A 26,795-nucleotide genomic window follows, 5' to 3' on the forward strand; every position below is an offset into this window, starting at 1 on the left:
CAGCTGGGAATGGGGGAGATCGACAGAAGCTGGGGGCAAGGGCCATGGCTGGCCTCTCCAATCACCCCAACTCCTCGTCCTTTCACCGAATTCCTGGCTGTCTCTCAGATGCCCCAGCGGCTGGGCAGGGGTGTTGAGACACCAGCCCCTGGGGGTGAGCTCAGGGTGGCCCCCGCCTGCTCTGGGATGCTGTCCAGGGTGTGGCTGGGGAGCCCCAGCCAAGCAGCTCCCACAACTGACAAGTAAATAAAGCCAGCTGGGCAGCGCAGCACCCTCCTGTAATCCCAGCTACTCACGAGGCTGAGATCGGAGGCTCTCAGACGGCAGATGGTCGCTGCTCCTGCTACAGAGCCCCCATAGCTCCCAGGCCTTCAACCTGGGCCGCGTCCACCTGCAGGCCGCCCCACCCCTTCCCACCCAGGGCTCATGGGGCTCTTTGCAGCCTCTCCTCCCATGGGGCTGTCCGTGCATCCCAGTCCAGCTTGACTGACAGGCTGCAGGCTCCTCCCACCAGGGCTGAGGGTCCACACACAATCCCAGAGCCCAAATCCATGAGGAGGCTTCTTGCCATTAACAGAGGATTTATTGAGTGCCCGCTGTATGCTGGGCAGGACTCGCTTCTGGGGACACACAGCAGTGAGCCTAACACTCCCTGCCTTGCAGGCGTTCAGGTTGGAGGGGTGCAGAGCCTAAGCCAGGAAAAAAGTACGTGGAGATCAGTGTTGGGATGGTAATGGGGTGGGGTGGGGAGTCAACCTCTGAGGAAAGGACTGGAAGCAAGTTAGGGGAAAGGTGGGCCGTGGGCACCCACAGCCTGTGCAAAGGCCCCGAGGCAGGATGGCTGGAGCCCGGGCAGATTGGAGGAGCAGCCCTTGCAGGGGGGCAGAGGGGGAAAGTGTGGCAGGGAGGGGACCACGTGGGTCCTGCAGGGCCCGGTGGGCTGCAGGGTGGACTTGGGCTTTAGCCCGGAGGGAGGTGCGGGGGAGTGATTTCTCCTCTAGTTCATGAGCGCCCTGGCTCCGTCCTGTCTGTTCCTCCGGTCGCCTTTGTGAAGCGTTGGCCAGGGGACTCGTCATGCCATCTTCTGTTCCCGCCTGTTTAGGAAACACAGAGACAGCTCCTAGGCGACGGCCAGGGGTCACCGGACCCCGTAGCTGGACCCTCCCTCTGCCCAGCTGGGCACGGGACTCGATTGGCTCTGCCTGCCCACCACACCGTCGCGCCACCCATGGCCCCATGCTCACTGGGCATCCCGCCTCTGAACCCTGCCTCCCATTTTGTAGCTGGGTGGGCACAGGACACCTCCTCCAGGAAGCCTTCCTGGGTTCGGCTGAGCCCAGCCAGCTGGCCTGTCCCCCCAGGGCTCTGTGGAGTGGGGTCTCAGTGAGCATGTCCCTTCTAGAGACAGCCATGTCCCCCCGCCTCCCCTCCCCCTGCTGCTCAGGATACCTGCTCCTCGGAGCCCCTGTCTCAGCCTGGGCTGGGCCAAGGTGGTGTTTGTTGAGTGGCTCCTGGTGCCACGTGACCTCACAGAGGTGAGGGATGGGGGCAGCCACGTGAGTATCTAGAACAGAGGCTATGCAAAGGCCCTGGGGCAACACCAAGCCTGGCTGCCCTAGAGGAGGAACGGTGAGGAGACCCATGGTGTCTGGGACAGAGGGGGCAAGCCGGATGGCGGTGGGGCAGGCAGAGTGTGGGAGGCAAGAGGAGTGTGGAAGGGGAAACCAAGGCACCGAGGTAGGACTAGGTCAAGGAGTGTGGGCGAGGCTGAACTGTACCCACCTCATGGATGGCGGTGGGGGTGGCGGGCTGCAGTGCCCGGGGCCCAGGCTTTGAGCCCAGGTGGCGTCTGAGTCACGGGGCCCATGGCAGCCGGGTGCTGTGGGCAGAGGCCCTGGGAGCAGAGGAAAGGTGCTGGGCCGGGGCCCACGGGGCAGGGCGAATGGTCATGTGACCAGCCCCCCCCAAGCCTGCCCCAGGCCTCGGGGCGGGGCCACAGCCGCCCCAGACCCTATAAGGCCTGGAAGCTGTGCACAGAGGCAGCTGTCAGCCCCAGGGCCACCACGTAGGGAACCCCGATTCCAGGTGCGTGACAGGCCTTGGGGGGCAGCGCACAGGAGGCTGTGGGGTCCCCACATCTTCTCTGCACCCCTCCCAGTCCCTGAGATCTCTGCTATGTCTGCTCCGGAGGACGGGAGCCGGGGACCCCCCAAATCAAAGGGCAAGGTAAAGGAGGGGAGGAATCCCGGGGGCTGTGGGGCAAGGGGGACCCCGGCTCTGCTCACGCAGCCCCCACCCCGCCCCACGCAGACCCTGAGCAGCTTCTTCGGGTCCCTGCCCGGCTTCGGTGCTGCCCGGAACCTGGTGGGCAGCGCCCATGGCCCCGCGAGGGAGGCCCGGCCCCGCGCTGACCCCGACCCTGGCCCCACGCAGCCCCACGCCCAGGGTGAGTGGACAGAGCCACTGGGGACATGGTCCTTGGGGTGACAGCACCAAGGGGCGCCCCGTCAGCAGGGACCCTGAGGCATACTTGGGTGGCTCCATCTGTTAAGGCAGGGCAGTGCCCAGTGGGGAAACTGAAGCAGCGACGGGGTGGTAGGGCAGGTTAACGTGGAAGGATGAGCCCAGAAGTCTCCCCTACCCCCTGCGCCCTCTCTTGTCTTGTGTGGGGTGCCCTGGGGGCCCAGCTGATGCTGAGCACACCTGAGCGCCTTGGGGGGGGGGTGCGCAGGGTGCACAGAGAGGCCCAGGGGCTCTCCTGAGGACACACAGCAGCCTGTGGGGACCCCCGGCGGGGGGGGGGAGGCTCTGATATGGCCCCGATCACGGGCAGCTGACACGCAGCAGGCAGCTGTGGGGGACAGGTGGGCGCTGCCTCGCGCACCTCAGCCTCAGTGGGCCCCAGAGCTGGGGGGGGGGGCACCAGGGCTTGGCGGGAAGGAGGCCCCCGGGGGCACTGGCGAGTTGGAGGGTGCTAAGCTGGCCGGTGGCCGGGCCGCCCGCTGCTGTCCCTGGCAGGGTGCAGGGACATTCCAGACACTTATGCAACGGCCCGGGGCAGCAGGGCCTTTCCTAACCGCTCTGTCCTCACAGCCGCCCCGGAGCCCGGGCCGCTGGCTGCGGGAGCCCAGACGCGCCAGGGGCCTTCGGAGGAGGTGAGAAGCGGGCGCGGGGAGGGGTCGTGGGTGAGGGGGTGGGTGGCCACGCACCGTGTGACACGGCCGACCGGTGCCTCTGGGAGGCCCGGCGGCTCTCGTGCCTTGCCCTGGGCCTCGGCTGGCACCTCCGGGAAACGGGCACAAGCTACATAGTGCCCGACGCTCCCCGTGCGTCCGTCAGCCTGCGGGAAAGGCGGAAACAGCGCGTCAGGTCCCAGGTGCACCGAGAGGCTGAGGTCACACCCACACAGGAAACCAGGCCCACACCTCATCCAGCACCCCAGCCCTGGAAGTGATTTTTTTTGGGGTACCCATGGGGCTTGAACTCTGGGCCTGGGCGCTGTCCCTGAGCTCTTCAGCTCAAGGCTGGGGCTCTACCACTTGAGCCACAGTGCCACTTCCAGATTTTTGGTGGTTAATTAAAGCGTCTCATGGATTTTCCTGCTTGGGCTGGCTTTGAACTGTGACCCTCAGGTATCAGCCTCCTGAGAGGCAAGGCTTGTACAGGGGTGAGCCACGAGTGCCCCGTTATTCCTTTGTTTTTTGAGCCACACCCCCACCTACAAGCCACGCCCACCACGCTGGCTTCAAATTCAGCCTGGAAGTGAGCTTTTAGGTCACCGAAGGTGCAAGGACGGAATGTGGCTTGCTTAATGTCCCACCGCAGGTGAGGAAAGCTGGATTTGAACCTGGATAGTTTCAGGGAACCCCCTAACCCCAGCACAGTGCGTGGGGGTCAGCTGTTCCCCTGCATGGCGACTGTCTTGAATGCATTTGTGTGTGTGGCACCAGTCCTGGGGCTTGAACTCAAGGCCTCACACTGTCACTTAGATTGTGTTCTAGGATGGCGCTCTACCATTTGAACCACAGCTCACTTCTTTCCTGGTGGTTCACTGGAGATAAGCATCCCATAGACTTTCCTGCCTAGGCTGGCTTTGAACCTTGGTCCTCCTATCTCAGCCTCCTGGGTAGCTGGGACTGCAGGCTGGTGTCTGGTGAATACGTTGGTTTTGATTAATACTAAGCCCACCTGGCTCAACACCCCAGGAGCAAGAATACAGAATGGCCAGGCACCAGTGGCTCACACCTGTAACCCTAGCTGCTTGGGAGGCTGAGATCAGAGGACCAAGGTTCAAAGCCAGCCCAGGTAACAAGGTCCATGAGACTCTTATCTCCTCTGAACCACCAGAAAACCAGAAGTGGTGCTATGGCTCAAGTGGTAGAGTATCATTCTTGAGCAAAAGCTCAGGGACAAAAGCCCAGGCCCTGAATTCAAGCCCCAGGGCCAGGAAGAGCTGTGATGCCAGTTAAGAGTGCTGTGTCCTGGGGTGCCAGGGGCCCCCATAGCGAACGCAAAGGGCATGTGGTGCTCAGCTGAGGGGCGGGAGCTGGGCCTTTGGGTGGTGTGTGGCAGAGGGGTGCAGGCCCCCCTCACAGCTGACTGCCCTCCTTCCTCCTCAGCTGACCACAGCGGCCCAGGGCCAGGCGGGCTCCGCCATGACGTGGACCAAGGATGCCCTCTCCTCTGGGATAACCAGCATGGTGGACACGGCGAGGGGCATGGTCCAGGGCAGCTTGGACACCACACGGTCAGCCCTCGCTGGCACCAAGGATGCAGCATCTGAAGGGGTCAAGGGGGCAGTGAGCGTGGCCAAAGGGGTGGTGCAAGGGGGCCTGGACACCTCCAAGGCTGTCTTCACGGGCACTAAGGACACGGTGGCCACAGGGCTCACGGGGGCTGCCAACATGGCCAAGAGCACCGTGCAGGCCGGCATGGACACCAGCAAGACCGTGCTGACTGGGACGAAGGACACGGTGGCCACAGGGCTCACGGGGGCCACAAATGTGGCCAAAGGGACAGTGCAGGCTGGCCTGGACACCGCTAAGTCTGTGGTCATAGGCACCAAGGATACAGTGGCCACGGGGATCACGGGGGCTGCGAACGTGGCCAAAGGGACAGTGCAGACTGGCCTGGACACTTCCAAGGCTGTCCTCACAGGCACCAAAAATACAGTGGCCACGGGGCTCACGGGGGCCATGAATGTGGCCAAGAGCGCTGTGCAGGCCGGTGTGGACACTAGCAAGACTGCACTGACTGGAACAAAGGACACCGTGACCACTGGGCTCACGGGGGCTGTGAATGTGGCCAAAGGGACAGTGCAGACTGGCCTGGATACCACAAAGACTGTGCTGACTGGAGCTAAGAACACAGTGGCCCCTGGACTCACAGGAGCACTGAACATGGCCAAGGGCACCATGCAGACCGGCCTGGACACCTCCAAGGCTGTCCTCACGGGCACCAAGGACACAGTGGCCACCGGGCTCACGGGGGCTGTGAAGGTGGCCAAAGGGACAGTGCAGACCGGCCTGGACACTTCCACGGCAGTCCTCACAGGCACCAAAAATACAGTGGCCACGGGGCTCACGGGGGCCATGAATGTGGCCAAGAGCACCGTGCAGGCCGGTGTGGACACCAGCAAGATCATGCTGACCAGCACAAAGGACACTGTGGCCACCGGGCTCACAGGGGCTGTGAACGTGGCCAAGGGGACAGTGCAGGCTAGCGTGGACACTTCGAAAGCTGTCCTCATGGGCACCAAAAATACAGTGGCCACGGGGCTCACGGGGGCCATGAACGTGGCCAAGAGCGCTGTGCAGGCCGGCGTGGACACCAGCAAGACTGCACTGACTGGAACAAAGGACACAGTGGCCACCGGGCTCACAGGGGCTGTGAACGTGGCCAAAGGGACAGTGCAGACCGGCCTGGACACTTCGAAAGCTGTTCTCACGGGCACCAAAAATACAGTGGCCACGGGGCTCACAGGGGCCGTAAACATGGCCAAGAGCACTGTGCAGGCTGGCGTAGACAGCAGCAAGACTGCGTTGTCTGGAACCAAGGACACGGTGAGCAGTGGTGTCGCCAGTGCCATCAGTGTGGCCAAGGGGACAGTGCAGACTGGCCTGGACACTTCCAAGGCTGTCCTCACAGGCACCAAAAATACAGTGGCCACGGGGCTCACGGGGGCCATGAACGTTGCCAAGAGCGCTGTGCAGGCCGGTGTGGACACTAGCAAGACTGCACTGACTGGAACAAAGGACACCATGGCCACTGGGCTCACGGGGGCTGTGAATGTGGCCAAAGGGACAGTGCAGACTGGCCTGGATACCACAAAGACTGTGCTGACTGGAACCAAGAACACAGTGGCCCCTGGACTCACAGGAGCACTGAACATGGCCAAGGGCACCATGCAGACCGGCCTGGACACCTCCAAGGCTGTCCTCACGGGCACCAAGGACACGGTGGCCACAGGGCTCACGGGGGCCATGAACGTGGCCAAGAGTGCCGTGCAGGCTGGCATGGATACCAGCAAGACTGTGCTGACTGGGACGAAGGACACCGTGGCCACTGGACTCACAGGAGCCACAAATGTGGCCAAAGGGACAGTGCAGGCTGGCCTGGACACCGCCAAGTCTATGGTCATGGGCACCAAGGATACAGTGGCCACAGGGCTCATGGGGGCTGTGAACGTGGCCAAAGGGACAGTGCAGACTGGCCTGGACGCTTCAAAGGCTGTCTTCACGGGCACCAAGGACACAGTGGCCACCGGGCTCACAGGCGCTGCAAACATGGCCAAGAGCACCGCTCAGGCTGGCATGGACACCAGCAAGACAGTGCTGACTGGGACGAAGGACACCGTGGCCACTGGGCTCACGGGGGCTGTGAACGTGGCCAAGGGGACAGTGCAGACCGGCCTGGACACTTCGAAAGCTGTCCTCACAGGCACCAAAAATACAGTGGCCACGGGGCTCACAGGGGCCACAAATATGGCCACAAAAGCCATGCAGGCTGGCATGGACACTAGCAAGTCCATACTGACCGGAACAAAGGACACAGTGGCCACTGGGCTCACAGGGGCTGTCAACATGGCCAAAGGGACAGTGCAGACCGGCCTGGACACTTCAAAAGCTGTCCTCACGGGCACCAAAAATACAGTTGCCACGGGGTTCACAGGGGCCATGAACGTGGCCAAGAGCGCTGTGCAGGCCGGCATGGACACCAGCAAGACAGTGCTGACTGGAACAAAAGACACAGTGGCCACGGGGCTCACAGGGGCTACAAATATGGCCACAAGTGCCATGAAGGCTGGTGTGGACACCAGCAAGTCCGTACTGACCGGAACAAAGGACACAATGGCCACTGGGATCGCAGGGGCTGTGAGCGTGGCCAAGGGGACAGTGCAGACCGGTCTGGACACCTCTAAGGCTGTCCTTACGGGCACCAAGAACACAGTGGCCACGGGGCTCACAGGAGCTGTTAATGTGGCCACGAGTGCCGTGCAGGCTGGCGTGGATACCAGCAAGTCCGTGCTGACTGGAACGAAGGACACAGTGGCCACTGGACTCACAGGAGCTGTGAATGTTGCAAAGAGCACCATGCAGGCCAGCGTGGACACCAGTAAGACAGTGCTGACTGGAACAAAGGACACCGTGGCCTCCGGGCTCGCAGGGGCTATGAACGTGGCCAAGGGGACAGTGCAGACCAGCCTGGATATCTCTAAGGCTGTCTTCACGGGCACCAAGAACACCATGGCCTCTGGGCTTGTGGGGGCTGTGAACGTGGCCAAGGGCACCGTCCAATCTGGCCTGAACACAACCCAGAGCATGGCCCTGGGTGCCAAGGACACAGTCTGCAGTGGAGTCACTGGTGGCATCAGTGTGGCCAAAGGCGCTGTGCAGGGTGGCCTGGAGGCCGGCAGCGCCATGCTGGCTGGCAGCAGTGCTGCACCGTCCACCCTGCTTGTGGAGGCAGGAGATGCAATTTCAGGGGCCATCCACACTGGTGTTGGCGCTGCCCAGAGCTGGGCCCCAGGCAGCCCAGACGGTGGAGCCAGCAGAGAGCATGAAGACACACAAGGAATGGACACAGCGCCTGCCCAGGGAGCCCCTGCTGGATCTGCCAGGCCCACATTCGGGCAGGGCATGGCTGCCAGCCTGGAGGAGGACTTCATGGACTCTGCCAGTGTCTGCCATGAGCTGGAGGGGCTGGGGAGCTCTTCTCCCCCATGAGTGCCCACGAGCAAGGTGAGATGAGATGGCAAGGGGCAGGCCCTGCCTGGGCTCTGGGTCGACCCCAAGGGCAGGCACAGCATTTCCTTGAGTGAAGCTCCCTGTTTCTCTTCCAGCCCAGCTGGCGGCCCTGGAACTGGGGCCTAAGGTGCTCTCGGCTGACCAGGGCAGCTATTACATCCGCCTCGCCGACCTGGCGCCTGGCTTCCGCCAGCGGGCTTTCGAGCACAGCCTGAGCCACGTTCAACACAGCCAGTTCCAGGCCCGGGAGGCCCTGGCCCAGCTGCAGGACGCCTTCCAGATGGTGAGGACATAGCTGTCGCTTCTCCCCACCTCTGCCCACCCTAAGTCTGGCAGGCCCACCCGCCTGGAGGGGCGTGGGGCAGAGCCAGGAGCAGCTAAGACAGGCCAGCAAACCCGAGAGCCAGCTGGACGGTCCATCTCAGAATGGAGGCCAATATGGCTGGTCTCAGGACCCTGACAAACAACATCCTGGGGACAGGCACCTGGCCTGCAGGGTCCTCTCCCCATATTCTTCCCCGGGTCCCCTCAGGGAACTGTGCATTCCAGGGCCCGGTTCTCTGTAGGGAGCTGAGCAGCTCCCACCATGACACACACGTGTCCCTCTACACCAGCCAGGGCAGCTGAGGACAGGGAGCACAGCCGTGCTAAGGCCCTGAGGCAGGAATCTGCCAAGGCGGTGGCAAGGGGATAGGATAGGACCTGCCCTGGGGACTCAGCCGCATGAGCCAAGCGGACGGCCATGGCAGGGTTGTGCTGAGTGGCAATGCCATCTTGCAAACCTTGCCTTGGCTCGTTGCCCTGACAGCCTCACAGGCCTTGCCCCGCACAATAAGCCCGCCTCTGGTCCCTTCCCGTGACCACAACCTGAGGCCCAGGCCCTGTGCTCTGGGCTGCCCTGTAGTCCCTGCTGGAGGCCAGCCGGCCCTGCTGATTATCACTTGTTCCCTCCAGATGGAGGCCCCGGTACAGGCCCCAGGAGAGCAGCGGAGTGGGGACCACGGAGCCGGCCCCACGGTGGACCACACAGGGACCCAAGAGGTGCGGCTGCGCAGTACCCCCCCCCCCCCAGCTTCCCTCTCCCCTCCTCTGCTCACCGGGCTCCTTGTTCCACAGGCACCGGGTGGCGAGGCTCTGTCCAGGGTCTGTGCCCTCCTCCGCCAGCTGCATGCAGCCTACAGCAGCCTGGCCTGCGGCCTGCGAGGCCTGCCCGAACCCCAGAAGCAGCTGGGCTGTGCCCGCCATGGCCTGTGTGAGCTCTACAGCCTCGTGTCCTCAGTGGGATCCATCCTGGAGCTGCCAGCGGAGCGCCTGGCACAGAGCCGTGCGGTTGTGAGCCACGCGTGGCAGGGGCTGGAAGCGCAGCTGGAGGCCCTGCAGCACAGCCCCCCGCTTGGCTGGCTTGTGGGGCCCTTCACCACGGCCCCACATGGGCAGCAGCTGTAGGCATCTGCAGACCAAAGCCAGTCCTTCACGTCCCCCAACCTGGCTCTGCTTCCCCAGGGTCCCATCTTGCGGGCCCAAGCACTGGCCCCAGGGATGGGCGCCCGCCTGCTGCCACGGCCTTGCCTGTGCCACCATCCCTGGCCTCGGTGAGCGGGCTAGCTAGGGCTGGCCCAAGGACCCCAGCCCAGCTCCCACGGATCCCTTCCTGTGGCCATCAACTACAGGGGACCATGACACTGTGGGCAGAAAGTGCCTGGCCCCTGGCCTGCACAGCATGTGCTCAGAGCCTCAGCCCATGCGTGGACCAGGGGGTTCCACCTTCCTGCAGGATCTGGCTTGAGATGACAGGAAAACCACCTTGACCCATGCAGGATGGAGCTGGGCCGGGCCACGTGAGGGCTGGGTAGGGGAATCCGAGGCCTGGCCTTCCTTCCAGGCCCAGGGGCTGCAGAGGCAGGGGCGGGCCAGTGAGGGTGGGGTGCTGTGGGATGGAGGAAACAGCAGGTGACAGCCATGACGGGACTTGAGGGGCCCCCCGGCCTCTCCTCCCCAGCTTCACCTGCACATAACACCAAAGAGCAACACGAATGACACCAGCCATGACCCTCCAAACACCAGGCCCAGTGCCAGAGTCTGCGCCCTTCCACAGCAGTACAACTACTCCCGGGGCCCATGGCGGGACCCTATCCCCACAGGGGCCTGAGGGGGGGCTCACCATGCTCCCCACTTGCTATTAGCAAAGTGAGCCAATAAAAGGCATCTTTTTCATTAGAAAACCCTTTATAGTCATTTCATGTCGGTCAGAAATCACAGAAATTAAGCAGAAAACCCCTGAGGGGACAGATACAAACGAACAGCACAGCGGGGTTTCCCCCAAAGGTCTCTGCTCTGGTGGGGGTTGGGAAGTGGACGGCAACTGCAGGCCGAGCTCAGCTCTCCTCATCCGGGGACCCCGAGTCCAGCCGCGCCCGCTCGCGCTCCTGCCGCTCGCCCCCAGGCCTGTCCGGGGATGGGCCCTCCCGCAGGCTGCTGGTGGGGGCACAGCAAAAGGGGGGGTGAGGACAGCTCATCCAGCTCTGGGCCATCAAGGGCAGGGCAGGCGTGAGGGGAAGCGGGGGCCTGGCTGCTGGCACCGGCGCCGGTGCTACCTTCCTTTCCCTCGGGCCAGCAGAGACCCCAAGACCCAGGTAGCCGCAGGGCGATGGCCCCAGGAGTGGCGCTGTGTGCTGTGCTGTGTGTGCCTGGGGCTGTGGGCTGGGAAGGGGAGGGCGTGCTCCACAGCGGGGTGCACGTGGGGACCAGTGGGCGCACTCACTCGCTGTGCACATCTTCAGAGCCACACCTAGGGCCCTCCTCAGAGTCCTGTCCATCCTCCTCCTTTTCTTCCATGCTCTCCCCCTTCTGCGACGTGGCATCACCGTTCACGGGAGCCGGGAGATCTAGGGGGCACGGAGGATTGGGGTTGCTCCCTGACTTTTCCCATGGCGCACCTGTGGTCGGGGCGGGCCATCGAGGCCCAGTGATCCCCCAGGCCACTCTCCCCGCACTGGCTCAGCCTGCTGCCTCCTGCGGCCTACCCGAACCTCTGCCTTGCTGAGGGGCTCCCCCCCAGGGCTTCACGAAGCCAGTTCTGCAGAACCCACGGCCACTGCAGCCAGCCTGGACGCAGGAAGGGCGAGGCCCTGCTGCAATGTTCTGACCAAAGAGACCAAGCCAGCCCCCGCTGCGCGTTCTCACCAGCGGCGGCCTCGTCCTCAGCCTTCTCTTTGGGGGCCTCCTCCCCGCTCAGCAGCTCCTCCGTCTTCTCCTTCTCGCCGCCCATCTTACTTGCTTTCTGGATTGCCTCAATCTTGGGCCCCAGCACCCGCGACTTGAGCCGCGTGTAGACTTCCGCCGCCTTCTCCATCACGTCCTTGTTGGCTTTGTACCGGCGAATCTGCAGAGCCATATGGATTCACCCCGGGCTGCTGGCTGCCCCTACAAGGCCCCCCACGGTCCCAGCGGGCTGCCCCTCACTGGGCCTCCCCCGTCTGCACCCGCCTACCTTCTTCAGAGTGGCCACCACATCGGTGTTCTTCTGCAGGATCTGGGAGGTCACTTGCAGGGTGCCCAACTCATCCAGTGCGTTCAGACACCGCTGCACGTCCTGGGGGACAAACGGGCTGTGGCTGCACCACGGCCACCCGGGAGTGGCATGGTGGGGGTCCCCCATGGCAGAGGAGGCCGGGTCCTAGGCCCCCCAGGCTTCAGTGACCTAAAGAGATCTCCCTGGGGGAGCCATGGTGGCCCCAAGGGATGACTTACAGGGTTGTCAACCTTCAATGCAAACTTGATCTCACTGTGCAGCTTCTGCAGCTTCTCCTCCACAGAAGGTTCTGGGTCAGAAGAGACACCACCCGACCTGAGCGGGGACTGCCAGCCCAGGCACCGGAGCAGCTCAACCCCCCTGCATGTTCCAGGACCCTGGAGGCTCTGCAGAGCTACCTGGCGCCCTCTCGAGACCAAAGGAGCTGGCCCGCCCCACCCTGGACTCTCACCTTTCTTCTTCTCCACCTTCCTGTCCAGTGGGAGCCCTTCCGACCGCTTCCGGGTTCGTTCCACCTTTCCAGGCCTGTGGAGAGGGGACCCCCACAGAGGCCCCTGGTCACCTGGCCCATGTGGCCGCCAGAGCCCAGGGGTGCCAGGCTCATACCTACAGCTGGGCCCTGGCACTGGTAGAGGCAAGCGTGGGCCTCCAGCCAACCACACAGGCCTCCCTTCTTATGAAGCAGCAATGGGGCATCTAGACCCTGCTTCTGAGGCTGTTGGCCTGGCCAAGGGGACCACACCCAGGGTGGCACTGACCTGGCTCGGGGCTTGTCCTCAGGCCGGCCCCTCTTTTCCTTCTGGCTGGGCTTCTTCGGAGGCTCCGAGCCCTGTGGCTGAGACTTCTTCCCAGACTTCCTTCCCTACAGGGTAGGAGCACAGGAGCCTTGAGCCCAGGGTTCCGGCCAGCAGAGGGGTAGTAGTGCCACAGCCCCAAATGCACCACAGCCAGCCAGGAGCTGGTCCCCCGTTCATGGCAAGGGAGTGATATGGAGAGGAGAGCCCTCCTGCTGCCCCCGCTCCCCACGCAGGCCTGGTCCAGGGTCTCTGGATCCAGGACAGAAAGCTACTGTCGCAGACTGGGGAGTTTGATGGGCCCTCTCCTGCAAAAAGAGGAGCCTGATGTCTACTTTCAACCCCAGAGGTCCCTGACTGCACCATGCTGACCCTGCACTTGACCCACCATCACCACTAGAGAGCACCCTTGGGCACAGAATCAGGTCCCTCCCTCCACTGCCCACAGTCCTCCATGGCTCCCACCTCCCTCAAGGTCAAAGCCCAAGTCCTCCCAGTAGTTCACAGGGCCCTGCACAACACGCCCGGTCCCCTCCCTGTCCCCCTCACCCTCTGTTCCAGTGACACGGGCTCCTCCACTGCTCCTCCAACACATCAGGATTCAACCCGCCCCAGGACCTTTACATGGGCTGCTTTCCTGCCTAGAATCCTTGTGCACATCCCTCACTACATTCAGTTCCTTAAGACACCGTCACAACCAAAGCTCTGGAGGTGGACCCTCTCTAAAATGAAAATGGGGCCAGGTGAGGGGGCCCACACTTGAGATTACAGGTATGTGGGAGGCAAAGGCAGGTGGATTGCAGTCCTAGGTCTACCTGGTCAACAAGGGTGAGACCTTATTTGAAAAATAACGAAAGCAAACAGGAGGAGGGTGTGGCTGCGCCTTCCTGGACTGCATGCTCACTCCCCCTATCCCACACCCAGCTGGGTGCCCAATGCCGGGGAAGTCCCTCGTGAAGGTGTGGGATGGAGATGGTGGGTGCCCACCTCTCGGTCCATCTCGGCCTCGGGCTCCGAGTCGGAGGAGGACGGGGGGCCGCGGCCCCGGCCCTTGCGGCCGCGCTTCTTGCCGGGTTCCTCGTCATCCCTGAGCTCGTCGGCGCTGCTGCCCGCGCTGCCTGCACACTCAGCCTCCCCGCGCTCAGCCCGCTCCCGTCGCCTCTCCTTCTCCTCCTTCTCCTGCTCACGCAGTCGCCTCAGCTCCTCTTCCTGTTCCCGCCGCCGCCGGGCCTCCAGCTCCCGTCTCCGCTCCTCATCCCGCCGCTTCCACTCGCTGATGCGGTCCACCTCATCGCTATCGCTGCGGGAGCCGGCGCTCAGATCAGCCCTAGCTTAAGCCTGACCCTCCCACCTGCTCCACCCACTGACCTTGCCCCCATCGGGTGATGGCCCCTCCCACCTACTCCACCCACAACAGTGGCCCCGCCCACTAACCCTGCCCCCAGTGACGTTCTCTCCCATCTGCTCGTCCCAAAATGCCAGCCCCGCCCACTACCCCACCCCCATGCAGTTACGGCCCCTCCCATCTGCTCTACCCACAACAGTGGCCCTGCCCCCTGCCCAGCCCCATCTGGTGATGGTCCCTCCCACCTGCTCCACCAACAGTGGCCCCGCCCACTGGCCCCTCACACCCGTTCTGCCCACAACACCAGCTCCGCCCATTGACCCCACCCCATCTGGTGATGGCCCTCCCACTGATTCCACCCATAACAGCGGTTCCACCCCCATCCAGTGATAGCACCTCCCACCAGCTCCACCCACAACAGCGGTTCCACCCCCATCCAGTGATAGCCCCTCCCACCAGCTCCACCCACAACAGTGCCCTGCCCATCAGCCCCACCCCATTCAGTGGTGGCCCCTCCCACCTGCTCCACCCACAACACAGACCCTGCCTACCCCAACACTATCCAGTGATGGCCCTTGTGCCAGCCTGAGCTCCTCCTGCCAGCCTGTCCCACCTGTCTTGCCCCAGTGACAGCCCCACCTCCACCCCTGACAGCCCCTTCCATCTGCCCTGTCCATCTCCTACCTGTCGCTGCTGGAGCTGGAGGGTGGCCGCTCAGGCTTTGGCTTCCTCCCACGGGGCTTCGGGGGCGGCTTCTCCGCTAGGGAAAAGGGGGCCACTCACCATTTTGCCCCAGCACACCCACCCGGGCCCACCCTGACCCACAGATCCTTACCTGGCTTCCGACCACGTTGAGGCTTCTTAACAGATACGTCGGAGTCAGACGAGGAAGAAGAGGAGGAGGACGACGATGCTGACCTAGCCACCGCCACCGCTGGCTGTGGTGTCACCCTGGGCGTCACCCTGTCTGAGTCTGCTTTGGAGTCAGAGTCGGAGGCTGTGGGCACCTTCTGGGGCACACAGCAGGGCGTCAGGGGCAGAGCAGGAAGAGGGTCAGGAGGGCAGACGGCCCAGGCTGCCCCTGCGCCCCAATGCCTTCAGTGCCATCGGGACCCCTTGCCACAATGGAAGGGCAGGTGGCACAGACATGGCGACTTGTGGAGGTCAGGCCCAAGCTGGCATCCACTGTAAGAGCCAGGTTCAAACCTGCCCTCAGCAGCCAATGAACAGCTGCCTACCCCAGCCCACCACAGGATGCTGCACTCACCCTAGCTTAGACACACACAACACACATCCTCCACACACACACATGCGGACACGAACACACACACACACACACACACACACACACACACACACACACGGCTCTGCAGGTGCCAGCCCCCAGAATACCACTTTTGAAAGCCAAGGAGCTTTCCTTTGTGCTGTGGTACCACATGGGACTGGGATCCCCTGGGCACTAAGAATCGGAACCTGGGGCTCCCTGAGAAAGTGCCTGGGCCCTGGGTCTGCACCTACCACAGAGCCCATGTCCTGCAAGTCAATCATGGTTGGAACCCACACTGGCAGAGAAGCCCCACATAAACTGAGGAAAGGGACCCCAGGGCACCCTACCTTTTTCTTCCGCCCTCCAGGGGGCCCCCTCCGAGGCGCCCGGCCCACGGTCTTCTTTTCAGGGGTGAAGTCCTGCAGGAGAAGGGAGCAGCAGGGGGTGTGGGCTGCCATGTGGGGCTCTCCCTTGCACAGGCCCCGGCCCACCCTCCAGAGGAACAGGCACCTGCTCACCTGGTCACTGGTCTTCTCCGACTCAGATGAACTCTCAGAGTTCTCATCCTCTGATGGTGAGATGCTGGCTGGATCCAGGTCACTGGAGGCTTTGCGAGCTCGTTTTGAGACGGACATCTGCAAGGAAGGGCGGCTACTATCAGGAACACAGCAAGCGGCACTCATGGCAAGGGGATGAAAAGCCCAGGGAAAGCAAAGGGGTGTGTGTGTGGGGGGGGGGAGCCACAGCTCCATTTCTGGCTTTTTTGGTGGTTAACTGGAAATAGTCTCATGGAGCCGGCACTGGTAACTCATGCCTGTAAGCGTAGCTACTAAGGAGGCTGAGATCTGAGGATCACAATTCAAAGTGAGCCTGGGCAGGAAAGTCTGTGGGACTCTTATCTCCATTTAACCACACAAAAAGGCCAGAAACAGAGTTATGGTTCAAGTGGCAGAGTGCCAGCCTTGAGCACAAAAGTTCAGGGACAACATCCAGCCCTAAGATAGGCACACACATAGAAAACACACATATATACACACATACACAGAAAAACAAACAAACCCCAAAGGCCTAGAGATGTGAGTCTCAAGTTTGCGGCTCTGGATTCAAATGGTATACCAAAAAAGCTCTGGAATAGCACCTAGGCTCTGAGTTCAAGCCCCAGGGTTGGCACACACATACATATACAATAATAACAAATAAATTTAAAAAACCCACAAAATCACAGTAACAAAAAGGCCAACTATATCATAAAAAGTTGGAGAGAAAATTAAATTATGCTGGTAATGGTGGCTCATGCCCATAATCCTAGCTACTCAGGAAGCTGTGATCTGAGGGTTGCAGTTTAAAGACAACTCAGGTAGGAAAGTCTGTGAGACTCCTATGTCCAATAAAACTACTTAGAAAAAGCCAGAAGTGGCACTGTGGCTCAAGTGGTAGAGCACTAGAGGGATAGCACCCAGAGTTCAAGACCCAGGACTGGAAAAAAGAAATATATATTAAAAAAATTAAATCATCTATCTATTCATCTATCCATCCATCCATACATACACATACACATACAGTTCTGGGGCTTGAAATCAGGGCCTTGGTGCTGTCCTTGAGCTTGTGTCTCAAAGATAGCTCTCTACCACTTGAGCCACAGCTCCATTTCTGGTTCATTTTTGGTAGTTTATTGGAGATAAGAGTCTCACAGACTTCCCTGCTAGACTGGCTTTGAGCCTTGATCCTCAGATCTCAACCTCTTGACTGACAATTTTTTCCCCCTTGCATTTTTTTTTTTTGGCAGCACTGGGATTTGAACTCAGGGTTTTGAGCTTGCTAGGCAGGTGCTCTATCACTTGTGCCATATTCCCAGATCTCTCACCCTCCCGAATAGATAGGATTACAGGCATGAGTCCCTGGCTATAAGACATTGCTTAAAATCCATTCATGTCAGGGCTGGGAATGTGGCTCAGTGGTAGAATGCCTGCCTAGCATGCAGGAAGCCCTGGGTTCGATTCCTCAGCACCAGCACCACACACATAGAAAAAGCCAGAAGTGGTGCTGTGGCTCAAGTGGTAGAGTGCTAGCCTTGAGCAAAAGAAGCCAGGGACAGTGCCCAGGCCTTGAGTTCAAGCCCCAGGACTGCCCCCCCCAAAATAATATATATATATATATATATATATGTATGTATGTATGTATGTATCCATTCATCTCAAGATTACTCCCCAGCTATTGAAGTCTTCATTTTCACCTGAGACCTGTGGAGGTGGTTACTGGGAGCCTGGAAAACTTCACAAGATCCCATCTCAATAAGTAAATCAGATGTGCAGGTTCATACCTATAATCCCAGCACAGAGCAGGCTGAGGCAGAAAGTCTGCAAAGTTGAGGGGGGAGGGAGAGAGAAGGAGGAAATGCAGGCTCCTAGAAAGGGCAGGGGGGCAGTCCTCCCAGGGGGGACAGAATTGGGCAGCCTTGGGCCTACATGTGCCAGGCCAGATCTCCCTGCCTCGCCCCTACCTTCAGTGCTGACGTCTTCCGCTTCAGGCCACTGTGGTCGCTGCTCTTGTCGGAGTCGGAGTCACTCTCCATCCTGTCACTGGCAGCAGCAGCAGTCACGGCAGTGACGGCCATGACACCCCGGTCCTCGTCGTCCTCATCTGCGTCACTTCGGCCCACAGGGTCAGCTCCGGGGGCCTCCTCACTGTCAGAGGAGCTCACTGGCTGGGGTGGGACAGAGACCTGGGTGGCTCTAGCGACCTAGAGGTCAGCCCCTCTCAAATGTGGGGACCCGCCTCCCCACTAGAACGGAAAGGCCAGAGCACTGTGGCTGGGGGCAGGACAGGAGGCCAGGAAAGGCAGGGTTGAATCTGGCTCATTGTGCCTCAGTGGCACTGGGGGTGCACCTGGACTGTGGCTAGAGGCCCAGCAACTTCTTCCCCAGAATAGGTAAATCCAGACAAAAACTAGACTCAAGGTCACCAGGAGCAGGAAGGAATGGAGGGTGACTGCTAATTGAGTTCTTTGTGGAGTTCCAGGAAGGTTCTAGAATTAAAGGTGTGATGTACAACATGAAAAGTCACTGTGGGGGTAGTTTCAAATGCTTAAAATGGTGACTTGTCATGTAAATGTCCCTTCCATTTAAAAAAGAAAAAAGGAACACTATTCTCTGGATGATGCTGGTGAGGGTTCCAGGACGGGAAGGAAGAGGAGCCTTGGTGGGAGAGGACAGGAGAGTCCAGGGGCTGTGGGCACCAGGGGCGGGGCTGGGCAGAGGGGAGGTGGCTGGCTGGATCCTCCTTCCTTAGCTGCTTCAGCTGGCTCCCCAGCCCCCTCTTTTCTGAAGCTCTTTCCCCCCATATTGGAAGTGGCTGGCCTCCATACTGAGAGGCTAACGATCCATTCTCAACAGACAAGGAAAATGAGAACCAGGTGCTGCAGCACTGAACACATTTCCTCTCCCTCGTGCCCTGTGGCCCAGGGCCTTAGGCACAGTATCAGGGCCTCGCTTATGCAATTTTTGACAAGATTAAAAAGGATGATACTTAAACAAAAAAAAAAAAAAAAAAAAAAGGATGATACTTAAGTAGGTCAAGGCCCAAACAGAAAATGTCAGGAGAGACGACCAGGATTTAGGGTTTTCTCTTCCACTTCCCTTCCCGGCTGGGAGCCACAGCTGGACATAGAGCAACTAAATGGCTTGGCCAAGGGTCCCCTGTAGGAGGCCCAGGCCACTGTCCCAGTTGTAAGTGCCACCAAGTGGGGCACTACCTAGTGTAACAGGTCTGATTCTCGCCTGATTTCTGTAGGTGAGGATACAGACAGGGTGAAGGTGTGAAAGAAAGAAAGTAACAGCTCAGGGGCCCAGAGCCAAGCACTGCAGGCATCCCTGTCAGCCCAGCACTGGGGAGGCTGAGGCAAGAGAACCGGGAGCTTCACAGGCCTGGGCCACATGACAAGCAAGACCTTGCCCCAGAAAGTAAGTAAATAAACACAGAAATGAATGAGTGAGAACACAGAATGTGAGCCAGGGGAAGGGCTAGCCTGGTGGAAGCCTGGTGCTAGCCACAGCTTCAGATGATGAACAATCCTTCCTCACTCCTGCCCAGCTCCTGCCCAATTAAACCGCTCTGCCTCTCCAGCCCTGCCATTCTGCGCGTTCTCACTGTGCCCCACAGAATGGGACAGTGGCTGCTACTGTGATGCAAGGAACACAGCTCGTGCTACAGAGCCAGGATTCGAACCTGGGCCCAGTGCCCCAGGTGCCCCTTGGCACCATCCTGCTAGTGGCTGCTGCCACTCAAAAGAACGCTGTCCCAGGAATCCAGGGGCCTGGGCTCCGATCCCAGCCCAGCTCTACTGCCCATAGACTTAAGAATCTTAAGCGGAAGCTGGGTGTGGTAAAGCATGCCTGTGATCCCAGCACTCAGGACACTAAGCCAGGGTGATTAAGGAGTCCAAAGCAGAGCCTGGAGCTGGTAGCTCACGCCTGTAATCCCAGCTACTTAGGAAGCTAAAATCTGAGGATTGCAGTTTGAAGCCAGCTCGCCCAGGAAAAGTCTGTGAGACTCTTACCACCAATTAATCACCCAAAAGCCAGAAGTGAAGCTGTGGTTCAAGTAGAGCACCAGGCTTGAACAAAATAAATTCTGAGATGGTGCCCAAGATCTGAGTTCAAGGCCCAGAACTGACACACTAGTGCACGCGCGCGCACACACACACACCCCTCTGAAGCAGCATAGTAAGATCCTATTTCAAAGGGAAAATAAATAAATAATAAATGAAAGAAGAAACCTTTCAGCCAGCTGTCAGTGGCTCATGCCTGTAAGCCTAGCTACTCAGGAGGCTAAGATCTGAAAATCATGGTTCAAAGCCAGCCTGGGCAGGAAAGTCCACAAAACTCTTTTCTGCAGTTAACAAGCAAAATAACAGAAATGGAGCTGTGGCTCAAGTGGTAGAGCAATAGCTGTGAGTGAAAAAGCTCAGGGACAGGGCTGGGAATATGGCCTAATGGTAGAGTGCCTGCCTCACATACATGAAGCCCTGGGTTCCATTCCTCAGCACCACATATATAGAAAAGGCCAGAAGTGGCGCTGTGGCTCAAGTGGTAGAGTGCTAGCCTTGAGCAAAATGAAGCCAGGAACAGTGCTCAGGCCCTGAGTTCAACCCCCAGAACTAGCTAAAAAAAAAAAAAAAAGAAAGATAAAGCTCAGGGACAGAACACAGAGTCAGAGTTCAAGCCCCAGGGCCAGCACAAGGAAGGAAGGGAGGGAGGGAAGAAGGGAGGGAACAGGAAGGAAAAATAAAGGAAAGGAAGGAAAGGAAAGAAAGCGAAGTAAAACAAAACAAAATCTTGGACCAGGTCCCTTTGCTTCTCCTGAGTAACAAGGACTTACCAGTGGGTAATTCTAGGTCATGAGTAATTGTGTCCCAGAATGCATTTGGCAATGTGTAGGTGCACTTTGGTAGTGGAGACTGCGCTGAGGTGGGCACACCGCAGGCAGGGTGTCATTGGGCCAGGAGTGTGTCCCAGCCCCCTCCAGTGCCCAGGGTGAAGTCACAGAGATACTGTGGCCCTATCTGTGGTCCTACACAGTTAAACTGCCATTACATGAACGCTGGGAAACCTGGTCAAGGGCTGAGGTGCCTGGCCCCGCTGGGCATTCAAGCAGACACTGTGTCTCAATGGAAAGACCAACCCTGCCCAGGCCACTGAGGCTGTGGACATGAGTAGGTACACCAGGACACTATCTTGAGGTCTGTCTGGATGAGGACACGAGAATAGGCCCTCCACTCCACTCTGGGACTAGTAAAGGCTGTCTACAAGATTGAGGCTATTCTATCCTGGATTGGAGGCATGGCTCAAAGTACCTATCTAGCAAGCATGAAGCCCTGAGTTCAAATCCTAGCACCTCTGGGTCAGGTTAGATTGAAGTCCTGTGTGTTGGCACAGACTCTCCCATGAACTGCTGAGCGAGGCCAGGCATGCTGGTGCACAACTGTAACCCTAGCATTTGGGAGGCTGAGGTAAAATAATCACAAGTTCCAATTCAGCTGGCTACATGGTGGGTTCCAGTCTAGCCAGGACTGCACAGCAAGACTCTGTATTAACAGAAAAATAAGGGGCTGGGAATGTGGCTTAGTGGTAGAGTGCTTGCCCAGCATGCATGAAGTCCTGGGTTCGATTCCTCAGCACCACATAAATAGAAAAAGCCAGAAGTGGCACCGTGGCTCAAGTGGTAGAGTGCTAGCCTTGATCAAAAAGAAGGCAGCAATTGAGTTCAAGCCCTAGGACTGGCAAAAACACAAAAAAAAGAAAAAAGAAAAATAGCTAGACATGGGAGCTACTCAGGAGAGTGCAATCAGAAAGTCTGTGGTTTTAGGGTAACTTGGACCAAAGTGTGCAAGACCGCATCTCAATCACTAAAAAGCAAGACACAGAGATACACACAACAGCCTGCATGAGACTTCAGTCCATTCTAGCCTGGACAAAGCATGCCAACTTACCTGAAAAAATAATGAAAACAAACAAAGGCATCAATCAAGTGGTAGATATCTGCCTAGCAAGCACAAGGTTCCAAGTTCAAACTCCCAGACCACTGAAAACAAAAAACAAAAACAAAGAAACACAAGCAACCAAAGCCAAAATGGGGCTGGCACCAGTGGCTCATGGGCACCATGGCTCAGGCCTATAATCCTAGATACTCAGGAAGCTAATAGCTGTGCGGGAAGATAAGGGCTCAAGGCTAGCCCAATCAGAAAAGCCTACAAGATCCTATCTCAAAAGGAACCAGCAAAAACAAGACCAAGGACATGGCTCAAAGGGCAGAACACCAGCCAAACAACAGCAAGGCTCTGAGTTCAATCCCAGGACCATCAAAAATAATAAGATAATATATGTGTGCTTATCTCTCTCCCTCTCTCTCCATATATAGATAGATAAAAGCAATGCTCAGAATTACATGCTTAAAATGAGAAAGTGGGGTGTGCGTTTCTATCAGTGGGGAATCTTGGAAGGGTAGATAGGGATTGGCAGCTTTGGCTGTCTTGGGAAGAAAACAAGTCACCAGGAGGCAGGATCACTTCATCACTGGAATGAACCTACTTAATTTTCTAAGTGTGTGTAAGGAAGAAAACAACTCCAGTTCCCACAAAGCCAAGCTTCCAAAGGTCTACCTATACACGGACCAACTCAAGGTACCTGGGGCTTAGGAACTACAGGGCCCTAACGTCTTGGTTCTCTACCCCTGGAGGGGTTGGCCTGGAAGGCTGCCTTTGACACCCATGTTCCATTTGGAAGTACCATGGGCTAGACACCTGAGGCTAATTTGCAACTTGGGGGGTTCAGTGGGGGAGGCTCCTCTGGTTTCTAGAGCGCTATTTTGAGTTCCCTTTCCTTGAGGGCAGGCATCTACATAGTATTTAGCAAGCTGTGGGTGTCTAATAAATATTAAGTGGGGAGATGATTCACCAGGAGGCAATAAGCTGAGGATGTAACCAAAAGGAACTTGAATGGGTGCCACAGAGAAACTCATGGAACTCACTGCCTTGAAGACCTTCTGATCCACTCAGCCAGGATGGGGACCAAACAGGGACCCTCTGTTTCCCGGCCACATCTGGGGTGACAAAAGTAAGCTATAACTCTCAAGATGGTGAGGCCAAGAGACATGTTGAGTGAACCTCAAGTGCTGGATAGAAGCTTAAAAGGCAGGGGCTGGGCCTTACCATCCTTTCCTCCTATGTTCAGCACAGCCCACAGTAACATATGGCACAGGAACACAGACCATCCACAGGTCCCAGGGTGGCACTCACAAGTGCCAGGCACCACGGGGAAGGTAGGCCGGCCTCAACCATCTCCACACTGTTCTCCCCACCAGCCTTGCAAAAGCTTCCTCTGCCCATAGAGTGCCCCGGCTGGTCCTGACCATGCCTGACAGCAGCTTTTCTCCCCGTGTCCTTCGCACACAACTAGGCTCTGCTGCCACCTGCCCCTCCCAAGTGCAGCCATACCCCGCTCCCTCCCACACAGACCTTAAAAGCAGTGGCAAAAAGCACAAGACCTCCAGCCCAACTTCCCCAATCCCACACACACACACACACAAGCAGAGCACCGGGGATGAATTGTACTTTTCTAAATTCCTTCACCCAGAGCTCCTCTAGACACCAACTTGCCCAAGATGTCACCATCATTACAGCTGTCATCATTCTTCCCACAGACCAGGACCCCTCTCTACACACGACCACCAACTCTTCTGGGCCCAATACTAGCCAAAAAAGGTCAGAGGGGTTCGTTATTGACAGAAAACATGGTTTCCCTTTATAAGGGTGGGGACCCTTCTCTCTGCCATGGGTCATTTGGATATTTGCCACATCATCTGTGTATACAAAATTACTAAGAAAGGCAGAGGACCACAGGCAGGCAGCCCCTGAGAAACACTAGCAGCATGTGCTCACCCCACGCCTGCCTTAAAACACAATAGACTTGATACAACCTGAGAACAGTGGTCCTTAACAGGATAGATTCTGAAACCCTATGCCCCTCTCAACCAGCCCTAGACCACATCTTGGGACTTGTGGCCGTGACAATGGGGAAGCCCCTGGCATGGACTGGGTAGAGGCTGGGGCTGCTGCTCTGCCCTTACAGAGCCTGATCAAGCCATGCTGAAGCAGAGAACCTGGTCTAGAAGCTTCTCAAGCTTCTCTTCTCCCATGAGACGAGAAAAGGCCCACCTGTAGCCCCAGTGTGAGGAAGTGTCCTTTGGGGACCTCCAGCTGGACATTTCCCACCCAAAGGTACTCACCGGTGGAGCACTGTAGCTGGCGTGTGGATTGTTCTGGATTTCCCACAGTCCTTCATTGAAACCTTTCCTCTTGTTGGGCTTGCCGTATTTATCTTTACATTTGTCATAAGGGAACAAGTCCTTGGGTCCCAAAAAGGCTCTAGAGAATGGAACCATGGGCCAGTTAAAGGTAAACTGGCCACCTGGAGGTACTGGGGGTGGGGTGGGGTAGAGGATGGGGACGGGGACACCAAGACCAATCTGGGAACACTTACGTTTCATGTGTACCGAAGAAGAAGATGGGGTATTTGTTGGGTGGAGGCTTTACAGCGCCATCAGCAATATCATCAATCTGTAGGGAGAAACTGGTTAGGGGAGGCTCAGGGTGAAGGCCAGGAGGCTCATCTGTACACTCTGACCCAGGAAATCACCAAGATACCTGACAAGGTACGTGGGAAAAAGCATGGTGAGAGGGGCACTTTCAGCCCAGGAGACATATCTCCTTTCAAGTAGGAACCTGCATTCTCCTGTGTGCCTCCATTGCAAGCCTGTCTTCCCACCCAGAGTGATTCCTCTCCCCAAAAGGGGAACGAAAGCTGCCCTAAGACAGGTGCTTCATCTGAGCACAGTCAAATATGGCCTCCTGAAGCAACCAGAGGGTGGGAGCCAAGCTCAGCTTCTATGAACTCCCAGGACCTGGCAGGGACCCCCCCCCCTCCTGCAGAAAGCCCAGGCAGCTGTCTTTCAGAGGGTACAGCCGGGAGCTCCAAGGATGCAGAGTGTCCGGTGGGCTGCAGGAGACAGGCCCTGAGAGCATCCAGGAAGTCCCACCCTCTCACTGCAGGCTTATGGGCTCCAGCAGCTGTCAGTCACATCCTCACAGGAGGCTAGCAGCCCCTTCACTTCCAATCAGGTGCTTGGAAATGTTCTGGGCTTTCTAGCTGGAGGAGGGGGGTGGGGCAGGGAGGAAAAGCTAGGGCTCTGGAAAGAAGAGAACTGGGCAAAGGAGGGAAGTGTTGGTAAAGTTTCATGGCTCCCATCTCCTCCGGAAAAACCAGCTCAGGCAAATCAACTTAGAGTGGGTTTTATGGTCCCGAATAATGCCTCTTCATCCACCTCTCCAACTCTGAAGGACTTTTATATTTATTTTTTGACAGTCCTGGGGTTTGAACTCAGGATCTAGACACTGTCCCTGAGCTTCTTTTGCTCAAGGCTAACACTGTACTACTTGAGTCACGTTGCCACTTCTGGCCTTTTCTGTTTATGTGGTGCTGAGGAATCAAACCCAGGACTTCATGCATGCTAGGCAAACACTCTTACCACTAAGCCACATTCCCAGCCCTCACCCTCACTCTTCTAGGTTCCTTCTTCTGTCTTTAGCCCAAGGTAACCTGGTATCCTGTCTCTGCAGGATGCTAAACTCAGCCAAGCTAGGGACCTGTCTTTCTGGCTTCTGGGGCTTCTCTCCCATTCTGAGAGCCACCACTGACCCTGGCAAGTCAGCTCCCCAGGCTCAGCTCTCTTCAACAGGGGCTTCCATCCTACCATTCCAGAAACGACTCTAGCCCTAACCCTAGGAGTGACAAAGGTCTCTGGGGCCTAGTGCACCCAGGACACTCCCTAAGTTTCCTGCACATTACAGGCTCCATGGAGCAGAACAACCTACAGACCCCAATTCCTCCAAAGGTGGAACCTGAAGTCCTGTAGTATCTGTCCTTCCGTAAAGGTTCTGTCCCCCAACATCACCTGTCCTGATCCCTTTACTAAATTTCCCTTGCCTTACTAAGTAGCTGCTTTATGGGATGGGGGGGGGGGTGGTACTCCCAAGGGGCTGGTCCAGGGGACCCTCCACCACCAACCTTATTCTGAGCTCTGCATCCTCATTCTCAGTGCTGATGACCTTGTGAATACTGCCCCCACCCCACCCCCCGTTACCACTTTTGGCCTCCCTCAGCCCCTTGGCCTTGACCCTCACCCCTTTCCCCATTTCTGCAACTCTCCTCCTCAAACTGGTGCCGGCCCAATGCCACTCACAACTTTTCTGGAGTCAGGCGGCCCATGGACCCTTTCCACTTGAAACTGGCTCAACTTACTCAGCCTCCCCCACCCCACACACATACACCGCAAACGTAACCCCACCTGAAGGCCGTTCAGGACCCAGCAGGATGGGGGGGGGGGGGTCATGACCCCCGGCCACTGGGGCTCTGGTTTCTCAGAGCCAGGACTCTCAATTACCTCCCCCGCCCCCGAGACGTAAGTCCACGCCCAGGGCGCGGCTACCTCAGAAATCGGACCCCCGGGTTCTCCAGACTGCAGAGATGGATGCCTTTACTCCGGACCCCTCCAACAACCCAGCGGCACTCCCCTCAGGCCTGGGGCACGGAGGGCCCCCCCGCCTCCCCGCGCCGCACTCCCTCAGGGTCCGACCCCTCAGAAAGCGCGCGGCTCGCGCGGGCCTCGGATCCCCGGCCTCCCCGGTGCCGCGGCCACCGCCGCACCCCCCCGCCGGCCCATCGTCGCGCGGCCTCACCCGGGCTGGCCAGTGCGGGTAGCCCTTCATCTTGGCAAACACCAAGTCGCCGGGCTTGAAGGCGTGCGGCATGCTAGCGGCGGGAGGCCCAGGCCGCGGCAGGCGGTGGCGGCGGTAGCAGCGGTGGCGGTAGCGGTGGTGGTGGTAGTAGTGGCGGCGGCCGTAGCAGCGGCAGCAGCGGGAGGCGAAGTCGGGGGCGGGAAACGGACGCCAAAGGGGCGGAGGCGTCCTCACAGGCAGCCGGCCGGCGCGTACTTATTGGGCTCGAAGCCACCGGAAGTCCCGCCTTCTCGCCATCACGGGCCGGCGACGCTGTCGCTC

The 26,795-nt window shown here is 58.6% G+C and overlaps 2 protein-coding genes across 5 annotated transcripts; one reads left to right on the top strand and one right to left on the bottom strand.

Moving 5' to 3' along the window:
* The first annotated feature begins 1,695 nt into the window (after nt 1-1,695).
* Nucleotides 1,696-10,470, top strand: Plin4 (perilipin 4). Its single transcript, XM_048341993.1, is given in 8 exon segments — nt 1,696-2,226; nt 2,311-2,446; nt 3,094-3,155; nt 4,620-8,198; nt 8,201-8,240; nt 8,342-8,529; nt 9,201-9,287; nt 9,363-10,470. Coding segments are annotated over 8 exon segments (4,473 nt in total). The 5' UTR covers nt 1,696-2,175; the 3' UTR covers nt 9,693-10,470.
* Nucleotides 10,460-26,709, bottom strand: Hdgfl2 (HDGF like 2). 4 transcript variants are annotated; one of them, XM_048341947.1, is made up of 16 exons: nt 26,475-26,709; nt 24,220-24,296; nt 23,966-24,104; nt 17,685-17,888; nt 15,703-15,819; nt 15,532-15,603; nt 14,753-14,924; nt 14,602-14,677; nt 13,560-13,872; nt 12,537-12,640; nt 12,230-12,303; nt 11,997-12,067; nt 11,737-11,838; nt 11,430-11,628; nt 11,008-11,131; nt 10,460-10,721 (listed from the first exon to the last, which is right to left on the bottom strand). In XM_048341947.1, exons 1-16 carry the CDS (start codon nt 26,544-26,546, stop codon nt 10,622-10,624), a joined length of 2,016 nt encoding a protein of 671 aa, XP_048197904.1. In that variant the 5' UTR covers nt 26,547-26,709; the 3' UTR covers nt 10,460-10,621. The 4 variants fall into 4 exon arrangements, with proteins under 4 accessions (XP_048197904.1, XP_048197905.1, XP_048197903.1 ...); XM_048341948.1 differs by having other exon boundaries at nt 14,602-14,674; nt 14,753-14,927; XM_048341946.1 differs by having other exon boundaries at nt 10,460-10,718; nt 14,753-14,927.
* Nucleotides 26,710-26,795: the final 86 nt, after the last annotated feature.

Source organism: Perognathus longimembris, chromosome 3 (assembly GCF_023159225.1).
Source record: "Perognathus longimembris pacificus isolate PPM17 chromosome 3, ASM2315922v1, whole genome shotgun sequence".
NCBI lineage: Eukaryota > Metazoa > Chordata > Mammalia > Rodentia > Heteromyidae > Perognathus > Perognathus longimembris.

Excerpts from the sequence above, each read along its gene's own strand:
- Hdgfl2 (XM_048341945.1), bottom strand. The coding sequence starts at position 26,546 with ATGCCGCACGCCTTCAAGCCCGGCGACTTGGTGTTTGCCAAGATGAAG. Across the intron at positions 14,678-14,752 it reads TCAACGTGGTCGGAAGCCAG|CGGAGAAGCCGCCCCCGAAG; the intron begins GTAAGGATCTGT and ends CCTTTTCCCTAG. Across the intron at positions 12,068-12,229 it reads GAAGGTGGAGAAGAAGAAAG|AACCTTCTGTGGAGGAGAAG; the intron begins GTGAGAGTCCAG and ends CTTCTGACCCAG.